General features: G+C 37.4%; 2 protein-coding genes across 2 annotated transcripts; one reads left to right on the top strand and one right to left on the bottom strand.

The window, feature by feature from the left end:
- Positions 1-2,548: 2,548 nt before the first annotated feature.
- Positions 2,549-10,158, top strand: LOC103025032 (V-set and immunoglobulin domain-containing protein 2). The gene is made up of 7 exons (XM_022677886.2): positions 2,549-2,668; positions 4,096-4,259; positions 5,525-5,729; positions 6,789-6,947; positions 9,044-9,163; positions 9,262-9,400; positions 9,482-10,158. The coding sequence occupies exons 1-7, from the start codon at positions 2,617-2,619 to the stop codon at positions 9,585-9,587; spliced, it is 945 nt and encodes a 314-aa protein (XP_022533607.2). The 5' UTR covers positions 2,549-2,616; the 3' UTR covers positions 9,588-10,158.
- A 233-nt stretch (positions 10,159-10,391) lies between these two features.
- Positions 10,392-20,140, bottom strand: acad8 (acyl-CoA dehydrogenase family, member 8). The gene is made up of 11 exons (XM_022674751.2): positions 19,985-20,140; positions 17,751-17,851; positions 17,489-17,658; positions 17,276-17,385; positions 16,350-16,426; positions 16,138-16,275; positions 15,757-15,892; positions 14,859-14,956; positions 14,567-14,719; positions 13,224-13,326; positions 10,392-12,315 (listed from the first exon to the last, which is right to left on the bottom strand). The coding sequence occupies exons 1-11, from the start codon at positions 20,100-20,102 to the stop codon at positions 12,260-12,262; spliced, it is 1,260 nt and encodes a 419-aa protein (XP_022530472.2). The 5' UTR covers positions 20,103-20,140; the 3' UTR covers positions 10,392-12,259.
- Between the last annotated feature and the right edge of the window lie 174 nt (positions 20,141-20,314).

Here is a 20,314-nt window from a genome sequence, read left to right as displayed (position 1 = left end):
GACAGAGTGAGATTAAAGAAAATCGAGGATTGTGTAGAAGATGTAAAATCATGGATGTCGCACAACTTCCTCCTATTAAATAGTGATAAAACAGAAGTTCTCCTATTAGGCCCCAAAGCTGCTAGAAATAAATTATCAGACTTAATGCTAAATCTGGCTGACTTCTCAGCCACCCCTGGTTCAGCAGCTAAAAACCTTGGAGTTATCATAGATTCAGATCTAGCATTCGATAAACACATATCTAATGTTACTAGAACAGCTTTTCTACACCTCCGTAATATTGCCAAGATAAGAAATGCCCTATCACTGCATGACGCAGAAAAATTAGTACATGCCTTTATTACCTCAAGGCTAGATTATTGTAATGCGCTACTGTCTGGATGTTCCGGCAGTAACTTAAATAAACTTCAGCTAGTTCAAAATGCTGCAGCCAGGGTCCTTACTAAAACTAGAAAATTTGACCATATTAGTCCAGTACTATCAGCACTGCACTGGCTTCCAGTCAAATTCCGCATAGACTATAAAATTCTCCTGTTAACGTATAAAGCCCTACACGGACTCGCTCCTGAGTATTTACAAGACCTCATCTCCTGTTATGAACCACCGCGATTACTCAGATCTCAGGGTGCTGGTTTATTAGTAGTGCCTAAAATTCAGAGGAGCTCTGCAGGAGGAAGAGCTTTCTCTTATAAAGCGCCTCAACTCTGGAATAATCTCCCCGAATATGTTCGGGACTCAGACACAGTCTCAATCTTTAAGTCTAGACTGAAAACTTACTTGTTTAGTTTAGCTTTTGGTAATTAATGTTTTTCCCTTTAGATAAGGCTGCAGATTCAGGGGTTCATGGACAGAGGGAATTGTGGTAAACTGAGATGCTGGTGCTGTTGTTCTCCCACTGCACACGGTCACTCAGGTTTGTGGACGGTGGAGTGGGTGGATGCTGGTGTTTCAGGGTGCCTCCATGTCTATGTTACCTTCTGGCTCTCTGCCTTTAGTTAGGCTGTTTTATTCAGTTCTGCCGGAGTCACTTGCCACACTCTGATAATGTTTTAATATTCTCAGTTTTGCATAAATCCAGTCAAAACTAATTCCATCTCTCTGCCTTCCTCCGAGTTACTGACTGCCCACCTGTCTGACCCGATACCGATGTTGGACCCTCAGGCTCTCGCGTCTCCTGTCCGGCCAGACTGATGGAAGTTTCTGAAGTCAGCTCTTCTCCACCACCACCACAGATCAGCTGCTCATCGACCATCTTACTCTCCACTACAGATTACATCCAAGCCATTAGTGGCGCTATTACACTCCTGAGTACATAAAACCTATATAGATGTATAAAAGACTTTTTAAATTTCTATTTAAAAGCCGTTTGACCAGTGGTAGGATGGTCCCCCCTTTAATGTGAGTCTTGGTCCTCCCAAGGTTTCTTCCTCCTCCTGCAGCTCTGAGGGAGTTTTTCCTTGCCTCCGCGCTCACTGGGGGTTCTGTATTCTGTATTTTCTATGTGTAATGTTTTGCCTGATTCTTTGTCCTGTAATCATGTTTCTGTAAAGCTGCTTTGTGCCAACACCTGTTGTAAAAAGCGCTATACAAATAAATTTGATTTGATTTGATTTGATTTGAAGAAGCACACTTCTTATATAAATAAATATACATAATTTATGGATAGATTCGTCATGGAAGCTTGGCATTATACAGAGAACCATTCATTAAAAGTGAAACCAAAAGTGTTTCTTCTATAATACTATAAAACATTTTATGTACAATATATGATGAAAACTGATTTAAATTTCTGCATTATACAGCTCTAGAGAGACCACTTAAAGAAGATGAGTTTTCATTTTTATTTTACCAAATTGAAAAGCCCTCAAACCAAGCTGAACTGCTTGAATTTTTACAACAGGAGTAATGTAAAGGCATAAAGTTATCCAAAAGCAGTGTGTAAGACTGGTGGAGGAGAAGATGATGCCAAGATGCATGAAAACTGTGATTAAAACCAGGGTTATTCCACCAAATATTGATTTCTGAACTCTTAAAACTTTATGAATATGAACTTGTTTTCGTTGCATTATTTGAGGTCTCAAAGCTTAAAGTTTTTTGTTATTTCAGCTATTTCTCATTTTCTGCAAATAAATGCTCTAAATGACAATATTTTTATTTGTAATTTGGGAGAACTGTTGTCTGTAGTTTATAGAATGAAACAACAATGTTCATTTTACTCAAACATAAACCTATAAATAGCAAAATCAGAGAAACTGATTCAGAAACTGAAGTGGTCTCTTATTTTTTTTTCCAGAGCTGTGTTTAATACTAATCTGAGATTTTCTATGTTAAAACCTTTTGACTGGTACTGTATATAGCAGAAAAAAATATCCATTGTGATTTTGTTTATTATTGTCCAGCTATACTACTACATACTGCCAAAAAAAAGCTTTAAGGAAATCACTACTGACCTTTATATTTACATCTGACCACACCTGTTACCTGCCCAACCACCACCAAGCACAACCTGACGTACACTGCGTCCCCTGTTAATCAGTGTCAGTCAGTCTGGAGCTGGACGTTACCTGTGTGACAGAAAGGAACGAAAGCTTGATGTAAAAAGAAGCACAAAGCAACATGTTTTACTGTCACTCTGTACTCATCTCCTGGATTCTGCTGCAGTGTTTAGGTGAGTAGGTAATATTTCATTCTTTTCTGTTTTTCTAATAAACACATAATGAGAAACGAAAGAAATGTTACTGATACAAACAGGTGTCCTAAATTAACCGAAACTAAATCAAATTAAAATTGTTTTTGCTGTACATTTAACAAAATCCTTTTCACAAAGATCACTGCAGATCACCAAACTACCAAAGAATATTAATTCAATCAAAAATAAGAACAAAAAGGTGTTTATTCACTTCCGGGTGCAGCAAAATGGCTTTGGTAGTAATAATACGTCCCATCTGGAATTAAAACTCTGCTCACTAATTTAAACAGAATTTAATTTAATCAGTATTTTAGTGAGTAAGAACTGTAAATCTAAACTGATGGATCTTATTGGTCACTATTCTTATACTTAAACAGTAAATTTTTTGGTACCACTTTAAAATAAGACTACCTTTATAAAGGGTTTAAAATGGTTTACAATTAAATGTATTAATGGTTACTATTAGGTTGTAAATGCCTTAAAAATAATTAATAATCATTAATAATCAGTTATAACACATATGTAGAAAGGGCAACAATATAAATGGCTGTGGGTTCTCTATTTGGCAAACAACAGGTCATTGTTGCCCTTTCTACGTATGTGTTATAACTGATTATTAATGATTTTTAAGGCATTTACAACCTAATTAGTAACCATTAATAAACGAATTGTAAACCATTTATAAACCCTTTATAAAGGTAGTCTTATTATAAAGTGGTACCCATTTTTTATAGTTCTTTTTTTGATTTATTAATTAGTGCTTGAATGATGAATAGGTTTTCATGTTGAAGTTGGTTATTTACCTTGTAATATGGTCAGTGTATCAGTGTAACACGATTTTGGCTACGTTCACATTATAAGCCACATTGCTCAAATCAGATTTTTTGCTCAGATCAGATTTGTCTGTCTTGACGGTTCACATTAACAAATGTAAGTGATCTGTATCTGTGTGTAATGTAAAAGAATCTGTCCCTGAAACCTCACAAGCGCATATTGATACAGGCCCAATTTAGGACCACATTTTTTTTACAAAAATCTGATTTGGCACGTTTACACAGCCATGAAAAAATCTGATCTGAGCCACATTGAGCAAAAAATCTGAGTCACTTCAGTCTGGTAATGTGAACATAGCCTAAGATTCTTATAAAAAAAAAAAAAACGTGTAAAAATGAATTTCAATTAACTAAAATATTTAGTTGAAAAAGTAGTACACTTTTTTTATTTCACAAACCATCCTTTAACAGTAGAATATTATGAACATTATAAAAAGTAAAGTCTAAATCACATTCAGTTTGTGAAAATGGATTTTTACTGTACCTCGTTCTAGTGCTCTAGTGCTGGTCATGCTCTAATGTTTCAGTTGTTGTTAAGCATCTACACAGCATGTCCTGTTTACCCTTGGTTAGGTGGAGTGTGGTCATGGGAGGCAGTGGTGGTGAAGAGCTCGGTGTTCGCTCGTTCTGGATCCTCTGCTGAGCTCTCCTGCAGTTACAGCACACACGCTGCACAGGGCTTCACTCTGGAGTGGAGGTACGCTGCCCCAGGATCACCTGCACTCCAGGCCAAGAGGGTGAGTATCAGGGTCATGTGCCAGGTTACACAGAACATCCTACCTCCTCTTAATAAAATCCCAAAGGGACACTAAGGATCAACCTCAGCAAAGGGCCTTTAGTAAAGACAGTTGAAATCAAAATATACCCCCTTATTTTGTGCTGTTTAATAACTTTTAATTCATCTTAATAACTTTTATTCATCTGGCCATTACCCCCTAATCTGTCATCAGCATTAGCAGCAGTCCTGTAAGTCCTGTAAGTTGTGAGTTGCAGTGTTGTGGCAGTTCACAGCTTTTCTGAACTAGTTCAAGTTCAGTTTATACATGCTTAAAGTGAACAGTTCACGTTCAAAGTTCACAATTTTAATTCTGAACTAGTTCAAAGTTCAGTTCATTTTACTTTTTTCGTGAGATATTCAAATAAATACTTTTTTTCACACTACAAGCTAGAAATCACTATACGTTCTTTAAAACTGCTCAATTTAGACATTTGCTCATGACACTGCAATTGTGGGTTTCTTACCAGGTGATGAAAATGTTCATAAGGAGATTCGGTGTCTGTCTCCGTGCATCACTTCCACTAGACATTTTTTAAATTGCAGCGCTTTCTCTCACTCCCGTCATTGCTCTCTCTCTCTCTCTCTCTCTCTCTCTCTCTCTCTGTATCTCTCTGTATCTCTCATCACTAAGCCTCAGATACTAATGAGCATGTCACTGGTTCAGTGATTGTCATTTCTTGGACAACTTCTTGTAAGTAATGAATGCTGTATACTTGGAACACCCCACAAGACCTGCCTGATGTTGTTTGCAGTTGATCTGTTCCAGTCATCTAAACAGCACTGAGCTATTCACTTCACATGTCAGTAGCAGTTTTAATTAGCCATGGCTAAAAGCTGTGTCTTGGACCAAACCTAATCTGGAATTTTATGAGATTATATTTTGCAGATGAGACACACTATATTACAAAAGTTTTCTGTGCTCACCTGATTTGTGTTTGGTGATGAAAGGCTTGGATTAAGCTGCTCAGTCATGGAAACCATTGCACGAGCCTCCAGCAGCTGATGGCAAGCTACAAGAACAGGATTGGAACCAGCGATCTTCTAATCATAGTGGCAGAGGGCTTAGCCAACTGGACCACTTGAACCCCCACTATACTTTTGTTGATCACAAGTCTCTGTTGTTCTCAGTCTCTTCCACTGTGTCATAATATCACTGACAGTTGGCTGTGGAATATTTAATAGTGAGGAAATTTAAAACAATAATTTATGATTTTCCTTATGTAGGTGTTGTACTATAATGGACATCTGTACTGGGTGGATTCTTGGGAGAGCAGGATGGCTTTAGTGCAGAATCCTCCAACCTCTGGTGTTGCTTCTGTGAAGATCCTCAGTGTTCATCCCTCAGACGCTGGTCTTTACATCTGTGACGTCACCAATCCAAATGACTGGTCTGGCAGCGGACAGGGCCTGGTCAACCTGACTGTGTTAGGTACGAGAGAGACACCTTTATATATAAACAACATTCTTAATCAGGTGTACCATTAGACTGCATTTCTGTTACATTCAATGAGGTTTTGTCAAAAGTTTAGCCTATAAATTAAAGGCAAGGAAAGAAAAGGGAAGCATCTTTCTTACACAGCAAAAAATACAAAAACAAAAACAGTAAAAGCAAAAAAAAAAGGATTTAAATATCATCAAAATCTAAAATATAATAAAGTTAATCATTAAAAATCATGCATAATATTTAAGTCAAATCTCTACAGTCTCTACTGTGATTAGTTAGTTGGTGACCTCACATTTTGTACATTTTGAAACCATAAATCTGACAAATCTGCAAAAATAGAGAAAATCATGCAGGGAGCATTGCAGTGCACTGTTTATTTTAACCCTTTCAGACCCTGCATCAATTACAATGGACATCATGTCGTTTCTTATTTCAAGCTCTATTTAACTAATTCTTTTTTATTTAGAACACAATTTATCATATTTAGAAATATGACTTTTTGGTTCATTTGGTTTATTTTAATAAACAGCTCTGGAAAAAATAAGAGACCACTTAAAAATGATGAGTTTCTTAGATTTTCCCCAATTAAAAACCTTTGGAATATAATCAAGAGGAAGATGGATGGTCACAAGCCATCAAACCAAACTGAACTGCTTGATTTTTTGCACCAGGAGTAAAGCAGCATAAAGTTATCCAAAAGCAGTGTGTAAGACTGGTGGAGGAGAACATGATGCCAAGATACATGAAAACTGTGATTAAAAGTCAGGTTTATTCCACCAAATATTGATTTCTGAACTTGTAAAACTTAAATATAAACCTATAAATAGCGTAATTAGAGAAACTGATTCAGAAACTGAAGTGATCTACAGCACTGTATATTTTATATCAGTCTAGTAGTGTCTTAGTTTGTGTGCATTACAGACAAAAACAGCATTATTATATTTTTCCATCACTGGAACATAATTCAGGTCTGAAAGGGTTAAGTAAATATTGTTTATGCACTTTCGCTTTCTATCCACTTTTCTCCATATGTTTGGTGTCCAGTGCCTCCATCTGTGCCCGACTGTCAGCTGAGTGGCAGCACCTACATGGGGAATGATGTTACTCTGACATGTAAGAGTTCTCAGGGAGTCCCTGCACCCATCTACTCCTGGAGCCGAGAGAAAGGTGCAGCCCCCCTGCCCCCCACCAGCATGGTAGAAGGTATGTTACTATCCTTCACTTCAGGTCTTTAGGTGATTAATACTGTAACACATAAACACTGCAGCCCAGCCCAACCCTTGCGCTTATCTACAGCACCTGAAACCAGTGCGGTGTTGTTTGCTGAACAAACATTATACGGCTCTGCTAATTTGGTTGCAACCTTCAACTGACCTTTGATATTTATAAAAACTAGGTCTCCCCAGATCCACAATATCCTTTTTGGGAGCATATGCTAGTTTTTGAGATCCTAAGTAAAAGCCTTAAAAGTTAAGAACATATTTGTTAGGTTAAAAATGGACAAAAAAGTTGAGTACTTATGTGGCCTAAATCTGGCTACATCAAATTTTCCTTTTTTAAACAAAACTTTTTGATATAGAGTAAACATTGTTTACTGCCTGGCCAAAATAAACTCTCCACCTGGATGTAAGTAAGTAAATGATGTGGGGTTGGTTGATGCTGCAGTTGGTCTGCAGGTTTAGGTTCAGCAACAGTATGTGCTGAAAGAATGAGGTCAGCTGACTACCTGAATATACTGAATATAGACCAGGTTATTCCATCAATGGATTTATTCTTCCCTGATGGCACGGCCATATTCCAAGATTACATTACATTACATTACATTTGGCAGGCGCTTTTGTCCAAAGCGACTTACAATAGTGAGGTCAAAGGGAAATAATGGGATGGAGGAGTGAAGGAGGGGAAGAAGGAAATGAGGTTAGAAGTAGTTAGTTAGAGGTGAGTATGAGCTCTTTAAAGATGAAAGATGATATCAGGATTCATGGTGCTGGAATTGTGAAAGAGTTCAGGGAGCATGACATCATCATTTTCACACATGGATTGAGAGAGAGTTCACCACAGAGTCCAGATCTTAACCTCATTGAGAATCTTTGGGATGTGCTGGATGGAGAAGAGCTGCTTTGTGCAGTGGTCAGACTCTACCATCATCAATGCTGCTGCAAGATCTTGGTGAAAAATTAATAAAATTAATCCAGCAACACTGGATTTAAATAAATCTTGTTACATTGCAGAAGCTTATTGAAACAATGCCACAGTGAATGTGTGCCGCAATCAAAGCTAAAGGTGTTCCATCCAAATATTAGAGTGGTGACCTTTTTGTGGTTGCTTTTTTGTGGCCAGACAGTGTATTTATTTCACTTTCAACAACAGTTCTGATTTGTGACATGATGCTGCTTTAAGCAGGCGGGAATACGTAAATAATATTTTTCTTATTGGATTCCCTGTAATGTTCATTATTTAAAAGTCAAACCAGGTTAACATTCTCGAAAAGTCTTTCTACTATATGTTGAAGCATTGATGTGAGGATTTGATTGTATTAAGATCTATTTGATCAGTTACTGAATGATAGTAGTGTTGTAGTCAAGACCACTAGAGCCAAGTCCGAGTCAAGACCAAGACCGGGAAAAACCGAGACCAAGTCCAAGACCAGATTAAGAAAAAAATATTTATTGTGGCGTGAGGAGGCGGGGGAGTTGTGGGTCCGCTCCACGCCGGAGCGCAAAGCCATGCCTGTCTCAGCTGGTCCGCATGAGGACTGATTCAGCCGCCAACTGGGACAGGCATATAAACTCAGCCTCAGCCCTCATTTGGGGAGGACTTTCACTGGGGAGCTGAGGGCTGAGGCTGCACGGACTTATATATAAAAACTAAGTTAATTCTACAGACTCTAGAGCCCCATTGGGCCGTAGATGTTCTTTTAAGTTGTTTTTGGGTGTGGTGGAGGGCCTTTCAAAGCAAATAAAAGGTATGATTTGAGTCCATTTACTCCCCGTGTCTGTGTTATCTGTGTGCTTCCTCCTTCCGGGTCACAGTGGTCACGCCCCTAACCCCAGGGGCCTACCACAATATATATATATATATATATTCTAATTGGAAATCCATTCATTTTCATCCTAAAATGTAAAAAAAAAATAACAATTTGCCCTCAAACAGCTCATTACTATGGTGGGCTCGACTACTACAAAGTCTTGTATCCAGTCTTAATCCAGACTTAGTTCAGTGCATTTTGTAACTATCACTTTACCTGGCTAGGGGATTACTGTGGAAATATTACTAAAGGAATGCCTACTGTTCTCCAGATCAGCGTAGCGGTTCACTGATGCTGACCAACCTGACCGCTGCCTTTACTGGAACATACACCTGCAGAGCCTCCAATGATCTGGGCGAGGCAGCGTGCAGCATTGCTGTAAAAGTGGCACGTGAGTGGGTTAGCTTATGATTTGCTTGTCCATATGCTTAGCGAGAAATGCTTTGGGTGAGACAGACTTTATTTAGATTATTAACGATTTACTGACAGACGGTGACACAGCAGCGGTGGTTGGTGGGGTTCTGATGGGTGTGTTCCTGGTTGTTCTGCTGATCATGGCTGTGGTGATCTACCTCTGCTGCTGCTACAGGAAGAGAGCTCACCAGCACACAGAGAAGAACGAGCTGAGGTGAGTATAAAATAAGCTTCTCATTGATTTGTTTTAAACTATCTGTACAGTTAGACTCAGATACAGAATTTCTCTCCTCAGGCGGATGAATGTAGGTCCAGCAGGCCGGCGCAGGTCAAAGGGTCCTCTGCTTTCTGATGAAAATCACCCACCACTCAGAGTCTCTCACTTCAGCCCACTGGTGTAAGAGCAGCGTTCATAATCCTGTCTCTACTGTACATTAACCAACCAAATTATTATCTGTAATTTGATTTTCTATAGTGTTTAGTTTTTTTGAACAGGATATTTGAAATAGTTCTTGTGATTTTGTTTTTGTGAATTTTGTAATAAATGTAAAATCTCCAGATTTTAATGTGCACTTTTACATTTGCCTGCAAAGAAAATACAGCTCTATATTTATAGGTATATGTTTGAGTGAAATTAATATTGTTGTTTTATTCTATAAACTTTGTACAACATTTCTCCCAAATTCCACATCGAAATATTGTCATTTAGAGCATGTATTTGCAGAAAATGAGAAACAGCTGATATAAAAAAAGATACAGAGCTTTTAGACCTCAAATAATGCAAGGAAAATAAGTTCATATAACCCTTGTTTTTTAATCACAGTTTTCATGCATCAAGCATGTTCTCCTCCACCAGTCTTACACACTGCTTTTGGATAACTTTATGCCTTTACTCCTGGTGCAAAAATTCAGGCAGTTCAGTTTGGTTTGATCCATCCATCTTCCACTTCTTTATATTACAGAGCTTTTCAATTTGGCAAAATCAAAGAAACACATTTTTTAAGTGGTCTCTTATTTTTTTCAGAGCTGTTTATGATGTTTTTAATGCCTATTTGTTAGTATTGCTTTCTCAACCATGTTACTGAACGTATTTTTATTTTATCGTGAATGTTTCATATTCATAAACAACCAGTTATGTCTTATGCAATGTTTTGTACTGGTACCTTTCTTTTTTTCAAGGTAAATGAAATAAAACTTGAAAAATATTCACTGACAAATTAACATTTAATCAATGCAAGTGTAAGGGTGATCCTTGGAAATGGATCAAGGCTGGGTAACAGTCAAGATATAGAGCAGCAATCCCACACAGTTTCATTTAACATCAGTCCAAAGCATAACTACAGCTCACCAGCTGCATGGAAAACATGGCAACACTTCACTAAAGGGATCATAAATCTTAAGGGATCATAAACCGATAGAAACACTTAAAAAGGTTGTTTTTTTTTTTTACAATAAACTTTAAATCAGGACCCCTTATAATGTGATATTTTTTGTGCATATGTAGGTTTATGCAAGTTTTTAACAAACTCTAAAAACTCAGTAAAAAGACAATTGGCCTTGCTCTCTCTGGGTGGGTACAGTAGATGGCGCTCTTTCCTCTCATCACTCCTAGGGTGATGTCAATCAGCACAAGGCTGCGTCTGTGAGCTGATGTATCAGAACCGAGTCGCTGCGCTTTCCTCCAAGAGTTAGCGCTGTGATGCTACTCGGCAATGCTGCATCAGCAGCAGTTCAAAAAGAGGCGGAGTCTGACTTCACATGTATTGGAGGAGGCGTTTGCTAGTCTTTACTGTCCTGGTGTTGAGGCATCAATAGTAATAGGGGAAGTCTGTATATTTGGGTAGAAAATGGGATAAAAATTTGGGAAAAATAAACTCTATCTTCAGTGTTACTGTACCTACATAAGCAGGAAATGGATATACATTGAAATGGTTGAGATTTTACTGAAGAATTAAACTTTTCTCTCCCATTTATTACACACTTGCAGTCAGAGCGGCTTTATATTATTATGCTTAATCCTGAACTGCAAGGGCTTCAATGCAGGTGCTTGGACCACTAAACGGCATTTATCATGATTTAAATTAAACCTATTTTCTTAGGTTTGAATACTGCAGATGAAGGTTGCTTACAGACTTTATAACTGCCTCTAATATAACTTACATGCTTAACCCTGGTGTCTTTAAAGGAGAACTCCAGTGTAAAATTGACTTTTGTTGTAGTAAAACATGATTAAAAGTACTTATCTTTGTTAAATAGCCCACCACTGCTCTCCTGCAGCTTTCTGAGATCCAATAAATCGCTTTTTACACCATAATCCAACTCAAAGTAGCTCCACACCTCCTTGCTAGAATCCGGAGAGCCCTGAGATTTGAAACGAGGCATTAATAACTTAAAAAATGCACAAGAAGCTTATTAAAAGCACTGTTTACATCCTGTGCCCCTGGCTTTTCAGCTCTTTCAAGCCTCCATCTTTGCACTGATAATGACAGTCATATATACATAGACTCCACATAGCCTGCCTCCTGGTGCCGGCTGCTGGGCAAAAAGCACAAAGTACCAGATCTCAGGAAGCTGTGGGAGAACGGAGGTGTGCTATTCAACAAAGGTAAGTATTTTTATCATGTTTTACTACAACAAAAGTCCATTTTACACCAGAGTTCTTCTTTAATTCATTATCAGCCAAATATAAGACATAAACAGGTTTATGCTGCTCTGACAGTGAAATTACACACATACATACAGAAGGACAAATAAGGCATTCAGTGGGTTTAACAAGATTTTTTAACAATGAAATGATAAAGAAAAAAGAAACAACATTAAAGACACTTCACAGTGGAGTGTAATCAAATATATAATCTCTATGCAATTTTCTATTTCTTTTTAATTAGATCTGAATTTGGAATATAGCACAATAATACAGCTAAGATTTTTACCTACAACCCCAAACCGTACAATTCTGTCCAGCTCTTTACTCAGAGTTTAAAAAACGAAAGTTGTGGTTAGTGTTGTGCACAAGAGCCCAGAACCAGAGTGAAGGAGTCCATTCTGTACTTGAAGTCCAGGATGAAGAAGATCAAGACTCGGTCAATAAATTCCTGGCAATGATCATCCTCATCACTTCATTCGTACCTTAATAAGAGAACAAGACTGTTAAATTTATATTCAATTATATGCTGTTGTCACACCTTAAAGCAACAGTCCGTAAGTTTTGGGGATTTAGTAATTGTAACAGTCCAGAGCATGCATTATAATAATTTTAATGCAGGTTTATGTAAAAACAAATATCTGTTTTTAAATAAAGAGTTCATACATTTTTAAGCAATACATTTTCATGATTTTTTTCATGACTTTTCCATGCCTTCAAGGCACATTTTCATGACCATACGATTTTAAAACATCATTGCAGACAGGGACAATAAAACCTAAAATCAACTAAAACTATAATCAAAATTGATTATAGTAGGCCTAAAATGAATCTGAAACACATTTTTAATAATAAAATGTGTGTCAGACCCTGAGAGCTCCACTGTGTAGGGCTAAATTACTAAATTAAATCTGAGCTGATGTATTTGTTAGATTTTCCATCGATAAACACAAAGATTTGTAGAACATATTTCCATGACTTTTCCAGAACGTTCTGGGTCTTGCTACTTTCAAATTCCATGTTTTTTTTCCAGGATTTTCATGACCGTACAATCCCTGTATATTGTTTTGTTCATTCTGTTCATTTATTAAACACTAATACAACATTTAAAGAGCAATAACCTCCAACAAACCTACCAGACCATTCTGTTTTTAGAATGAACATATTAGACACTGCAGCGCTGGTCATGTCAAGACACTGATAACATTAATTAGAATTCTTTGTCTCCTCAAAATTTAGGAATACTACTGCTTCCAATTTAAAACAAAAAAAAAAATATTAGTGACTGCTGCTTTAATCAATGCAACACAACACAAAACACAGTTCATAAATTACCAGTGAATATTATTCGTTATTAGTTATTTTTGGGTCCAATCTGCTGTTACATGCTTACCTTCCAGTATCTGATGCACTCTTATATCTCTAACAAACTGCTGCACTGCATAATCCTTAAGATAACCATATCCGCCGTGCATCTGGAGAGCCTGGTTACATATCTGCAGGCAACAAAGAGAAAACGACTATTCAGAAACTCAAATATTAATATCAGTACACTCACTATAAGAAAGAGAGAGATGTGGTGCATTTCCTATTAAATGTATCTACACTACTCAGCTCTACCTAACTCTGTTCTCTATAACTTTATTTAAGATAAGGTATTTTATTTAAGATGATGTTGGAATAAACCCTGTAATATTGTTGATATGCTGAATATCAGCTGTTTGGGTGACTTTCTCAGCATTTTGGCGAATCTGAAACATGTTTTATCTAGTGAATTGGTTTTATCTGAATCCTAATACTCAATAGTGCCCTAAATAGTAAGATCTGCATTCAGATTTACTCCGTTGTAGCAGTTATGAATAATGATGGGATGATCCATTTTTTTCAGCTCCGATCCAATCCGATTCCGATATAAAACTGATATAAAACTGCCGATACCAATACCAATACAAATACCGACACTTTAAGTTTATTATTAGTACTATGATTAAGGTGATTAACAGCCCTTTGAAGAGTATACACTTTTATTTTTATTAATATATTTAAATATTAAACTATTTCCGAGCTGAATTAATCAGTGTTTTTAATAACAGATTGATTTCTTAGTGCTGATTAGAGTTGGTAGGATCTGTGGTTTGATATTAGATGTGGAATATGGCTGTAGTTCACTTGAGTAATTTATTACATTCACAAAGCCGGAATGCAGCTGACAGCCCGATGCTAGCTAGGCTAACAGACTGCAGATGCTAATGGAGAAGGCTGACGTGTGCTAACTGTATTTCCAAACTAAATTAATGACTGTTTTTTAATAACAGATGTGTGTGTTTGTGCTGGTTAGTGTTTGTAGATCATGTGGATTTATAGGATATGTGGATTATGACTATAGTTAACTCCAGTCTGTAGTCTGTAGCTGTTTGTCTACTTTTTTGTAGATAAACAGCTAAAGTTTACTCAGTCAGCTGCAGACTGAAGCTGCTGGAGGTTCAGGGTAAACTGTGGAACTGGAATCCGGATCAGTGATGCGTTGTCCAGTTCAAGCTGTGGACTGGAATATGGATCTGCAAGTGAATCAGCCGCACTCGCCCGATATCCGATGCGTTAAATTATGTCAATATCGGCCCCGATACAGATATTGTATCGGATCGGTCCCATCTCTAGTTATGAATGGCTGCACATTTATGCTACTACTGTTAAAAAATAAAACAGAACTTTAATCCATCAAGCTCAGACACTTACTGAAAAGCACTCATCTGTAGCAAAGAGTTTGGCCATTGAGCAAAGCGCAACAGCATCCGGCCTGTCCTCCTGTAGAGCCACAGCCGCCTGACGCACCATCAGCCGAGACGCTACCAATCTGGTGGCCATCTCAGCAAGCTTAAACTGCAGGAACTGAACACAACCACACATAATACATCATTTACAATTATTTTCTACATTTCATGCAATTATTTTATTATTTGTTCTTCTTTTCATACAAAAAGATATGCATTAAAATATGAAATGATAATAAAAAGGACAGAGTCATCACCTGGCTGTTTGAAAGCGTTTCCCCAAACTGCTTGCGTACGCATAAATGATCTCGGGCCAGCTGAACACTCGCATGAGCCGCCCCCAGAGAGCAGGAAGCTGTGGATTCAGCAGATAACCACACTTACAATTAGATGTTGGGGCAAAAAATATTACGTCTGTGTCATGAAACAAGATAAAACTCGAAATGACATAAATCTAGAACATATTTGAACACTAATATAAGCATTTATATACTCTAGATATTTGTCCGCACTGTTTAAATACAGTATATCTGCTGTTCTTTATATTAAGTGGACATGCTGCAAATGGACAAACTAATCTCATTCAAAAAGAGGAACGAACATCTCTAAGTTTCATCTCCTTGCGCTTAATAAAATAGCTATTTGTCCACTGCCACGCAACGTAATTACATATTGGGCACATGTTTCCACGGAGATCCATGTTAAAAACACAACAGTGAGTGGAAATGGAGGAGCTACTGAACGTGATGTCATGTGACCGAGAAAGCAGAAAAAAAAAAAAACTTACTGGTCCTCCTGATTTTTTTTTATTGCAGTTCGGATGCAATGAGTTTTATTAATGAGTAGAAGTTCATGCCAAGAAACTAATCCCGTCTGGATAGTTCTTATGTCTACCTAATGTCTGTCTTTGCCTAACAGTGTTTTTGTACAGTACAGCCCAATATACACCTCAGTATGATGACAAAGTTGAATTTAACTGAATGCACACAACCTTTTTTCTAGACATTGCTTGTCAAATGCTTGTCCATCTCTATAGTAATATCACTGTCTAGAATTGTGTTCATAAGCATTGCTTGATATGAAATATTACTGGTTTCAAAACAAGCCATCCCACACAGTGAGCACATGGTGCTCCTGTTTCCTGTGATAACTCACCGATGTTAATCCTGCCCCCATTCAGACCTTTCATGGCAATATTGAAGCCCTGTCCCTCCACCCCCAGACGATTAGTCACAGGAACTGCGCAGTCCTCAAATATTACTGCTCTCGTCGGCTGAGAGTTCCAGCCCACCTGCAGGACACACAGTGCTGTTACTGCTCACTGTTATTTAGCTGTGTTGAACAATAAACAATTACTGCCCTCTACTGCCGGAGCAACACAGCCAAATTTAGAGCACTGAAACGTAAGCATTTTATATAGATTATTACTTTTAGAAATGTTAGTACTATTATGTACCAATATTACCATCAAACACCAGCACAGCAAGTGGATGCTCAGGAAGGTAATTCCCTGTATCTCATCCTATTAATGCTCACCTTCTTCTCCTTTTTGCCAAAACTGAGTCCTGGAGTTCCCTTCTCCACCACCACACAGGAGATCCCTTTAGGACCCTTCCCGCCGGTACGACACATCACCACATACACATCTGTGTCCCCGCCTCCACTGATGAAAGCCTAAGAAACATAAACATGTAAGTTCAAGTGTCTTGCCTTCATTTTATGGACTTTACAATGGAAAAAAACAGTACCTTTGAGCCGTTCAAAACATAGTGGTCTCCTTGTAACTTTGCGTTGGTCAATAGAGACGCTGCATCACTTCCACTACCTGTAAAGAAGGAGGGGATTCACAGTTTTGAAGAATTCCAGGATTTAAGGAGACTTTATTGTCATTCACATCATGTGTGGTACATGAGGTGGAATGAAATTGTATTCACACAGTCCAGTTAGACCTAAAACTATTGTCATTTAGAGCATTTATTTGCAAAAAATGAGAAATGGCTGAAATAATAAAAAAACATTATATAATGCAAAGAAAACAAGTTCATATTCACAAAGTTTTAAGAGTTCAGAAATTAATATTTGGTGGAATAACCCTGATTTTTAAAAACAGTTTTCATGCATCTTGGCATCATGTTCTCCTCCACCAGTCTTACACACTGCTTTTGGATAACTTTATGCCTTTACTCCTGGTGCAAAAATTAAAGCATCTTTCGCTTTATTATATTCCAGAGTTTTTAATTTGGTTAAATCAAAGAAACTCTTTTTTTTTTTTAGAGCTGTATGAAGGGAAATGAGAACAGTTTGTATTTTTCTTTTACTAAAACAGCAAAAAAGTAGTATCCTGATGTGATAATTAGGGGTGGATGATATAGCACCATATTTCAGGGTATAATAATGTTCACGGTATTCAAAAATGTTGGCGAAATTATTGCATACGTTTCGAAATGGCACAACCCTATTGACAATACTTGTATGGGTGAACAACTAATTTTCTGCATTAGAATAATTGACTAATTAAATGAGTGTATGAACACTTTTGGACAAATAGTGTAGTTCTGGTAAGAATTAAGACCACACAGCTCAACCAGGACAGATCCAGTATGGACAGAACCCATAGTAATATTAATAATAATAATCAACTTTGGTGTATCAGCACAAATCACTCTGTACGTACCAGGCTCTGTCAGACAGTAGGAGGCAAACTTCTCCATGGAGCACAGATCAGGACAGAACTTCTCTCTCAGCTCATTACTACCAAACGTGTCAATCATCCAGGCACACATACTGAAACACATGCAGCACAGTCCTATTCAACTAAAGCAGTTATAGAAAAGTGAAGTTATAAAGTACAGAGTGTATTAAAACACTCTAAAAGACAGAAACCCACTTGTGAATGCTGATGTAGGCGGTGGTGCTGGCACAGCCCGTGGACAGAGCTTCAAAAATGATTGAGGTGTCGAGCCGAGACAGTCCTGAACCTCCAACCTCTGGCTGCACATAGATCCCCCCAAAACCCAACTGTGCAGCTTTTCTCATGGTCTCCACTGGAAACATTTCCTTCAATGCAATATATGGACACACCCTGACTAAACATTTACATATCTGATGAAAATGTTGGTATCTAGATAAAAAAACAGGCATCTACTTACATTTTGGTCCCATTCTGCCATATGTGGTGCCATTTCATTGGCAGCAAAATCAAATGCCACCTTCTGAAATTCCTTCTGTTCATCTGTGAGACCAATTGAAGCTGTAAAGGAAAAAAAAGGTAATTATTTAAAATTTCTCATTGGCTTTGTGTTTTAACAAATTCAAATTTAATGAGAATATCCTAATTTGTGGAAATATCCAGTCTAATCCTTTGTTACTGTAGCCAAACTGTGATTACTATAAGCACAGCACATTACCAGTTGTGCAATCAGCAGTAGCAAAGTATTAGTGCATGCACTAATTACACAGAACATGTTGTATGCTTTGGGTTTTAAAGAAATATATTTTATAGGAGAATGTAAGTGGCGCAATAACATAAAAGTAACTGTTTTATATTAAGTTTTATATTTATATATAAGTTTTACATTACTTCCTTTTAAGCAAGTAAATTATTGTATTATCGTGCTTTCTACCATACACACAACACTGGCATACACTCGCTTTCACTGAGTAGCAAATTTCCAACAGGTCAAAACACGTTCAACACAAAGTGTACATCGGGCCCTGATTAGTGAGCTTTAATATGTTACATTCTTTATGCTTACATAGACCAACAGGAATGATTTTTACTTTTCTTAAGACATTTTGCCAATGAAATATAGTAGATTTAAAGTGAGAGGTCACCCAAAATGAAAATACTTAAAAACAAACAAACAAAATGTGACAAATTACATTTAATCCATTACTGTCCACCACTGCTAGATGGAGGTGAGAATAAACAGGTACCTTGATGCTTGATTCACACAGACCTGTTTTGGCAAAAATGACCCTTATATGTGGTGGCTGCAAGGTCACTTAAAAAAGAACAGTACTATAATAAACAACAATATATTATAATATATAATATATTTATTATTCATATGCTGATAATGCCTTGTCATGTATATTCTCTTTATTACTTTTGCGAGTTAAAAACATCAAACAATTACACAATAAATATTCCAAGGCATGTTTAATCCTCGTCCTTTATACATGCACACTCACAAAATAATTTGGCCTGCATACATTAAGTACTTCTAGGAATATTCTTTTGCCAAAATACTTTTCTGGGCCAGTTTACTGTATGTATATATATTGTTTTAATTTTAGACTAGATAATCCTTTATTAATCCCACAGCAGGGAAAAAGGATCAACAAAATCAACCAAAAAGATATAAATCTGTATATACAAGCAAATATCAGAATCAGAATCTGTCTTTATTGGCCAAGTATGCTCACACATACAAGACATTTGTGTTTGGTTACAGTAGCTCACAGATAACTGACAACATTACACAGTGACAGGTACCCCCATCCTAAACACACACACACACACACACACGCCTGTAAAGGACAGCAGCAAAGGACATTAAATAGACTTAATGTTTTGAGACAATGTCACAAGATAAAAGTGCTGTATATAATATACAACTTAAAAATATATTAATCTAGAAAAACTAAGACAAGAGAAAACAGGGCACCACAACATATACGACCAGTGATAATGCACAAAGGGTTTTGTATGAAGTATTTTATCATATCATATTCAGTGTTCTGAAATTCTGCATTGGCTTTTTCTGTTCAGTTAAGTCTTGCCTTTAATGATCACTGTGTCTAAGATTGTGACTACACCGGTGTTGCTGTGCTGTGTTGTGTTGTGTGCTGTGTTAAAGGCAGCACAGTACACACCCCCAAACAGGAGTGGTGGGAGTCAGAAGTGCTGCTGCCCAATAGGGAGCTTTTATTTCTAAAGGCATGGAGGCTTTAGCAGTACAATCCTAAACACCCTTCAGGAACATCTGCCTACTGCTTACCTACTGCGCTTTTTACAATAAAAACTGTACAAATAAATAAATGATAACAGTCTATATCTTATACATTACTGCACTATACCTAATAAATAGTGATTTATATTGACATATTATATTATACTTCATGGTTTAAACCTAGCAGTCAGTATCAGTCAGCAGTGTCAGCAGCTGATCTGTAAATGTAATTAAGTAGCTGGGTTATCTGGTTCTCTAAATACATGATTACATTTTTATCTACTTATATATATGTCTAGTTATTTATCTACTGATAAAACCCTGCAGATGAGCAGAGCTGCAGTGTACTGATGACACACAGCTGATGATCTACTGTCTCTCCTCCTTATCCCTCTCTCAGAAAGCTAATCTCTGATTATTTTACTCACGGTCGATGCAGGCTGCGATCCCCCGGCTCTGAACTCTGTTAAATATCAATCCTCTGCTCCTCTTGAAGCTGTAAGAGCCCAGCCGGGATAGTCTACACAGAGCTGCGGTCGCTGCCATGTTGCTTCTCAGACCTGCTAGCTAAAGCGGTGACGTAACACGTGGGTAACACATGGGTAATGTAGTCCAGTCCTCACGTTATTTGTAGTTCCACTCTGCTTTAGACAGTATGCACTCACACACAATCTTAAACAAATATATAAAAAATGAAATAAATGTAAATAAGTATGTTTTAAACTACATATTGCTACAGTAGAGAGCCTCTAAGGTGA

This window comes from Astyanax mexicanus, chromosome 18 (genome assembly GCF_023375975.1).
Source record: "Astyanax mexicanus isolate ESR-SI-001 chromosome 18, AstMex3_surface, whole genome shotgun sequence".
Classification (NCBI taxonomy): domain Eukaryota; kingdom Metazoa; phylum Chordata; class Actinopteri; order Characiformes; family Acestrorhamphidae; genus Astyanax; species Astyanax mexicanus.
This window is presented reverse-complemented; position numbering and strand designations above follow the sequence as displayed.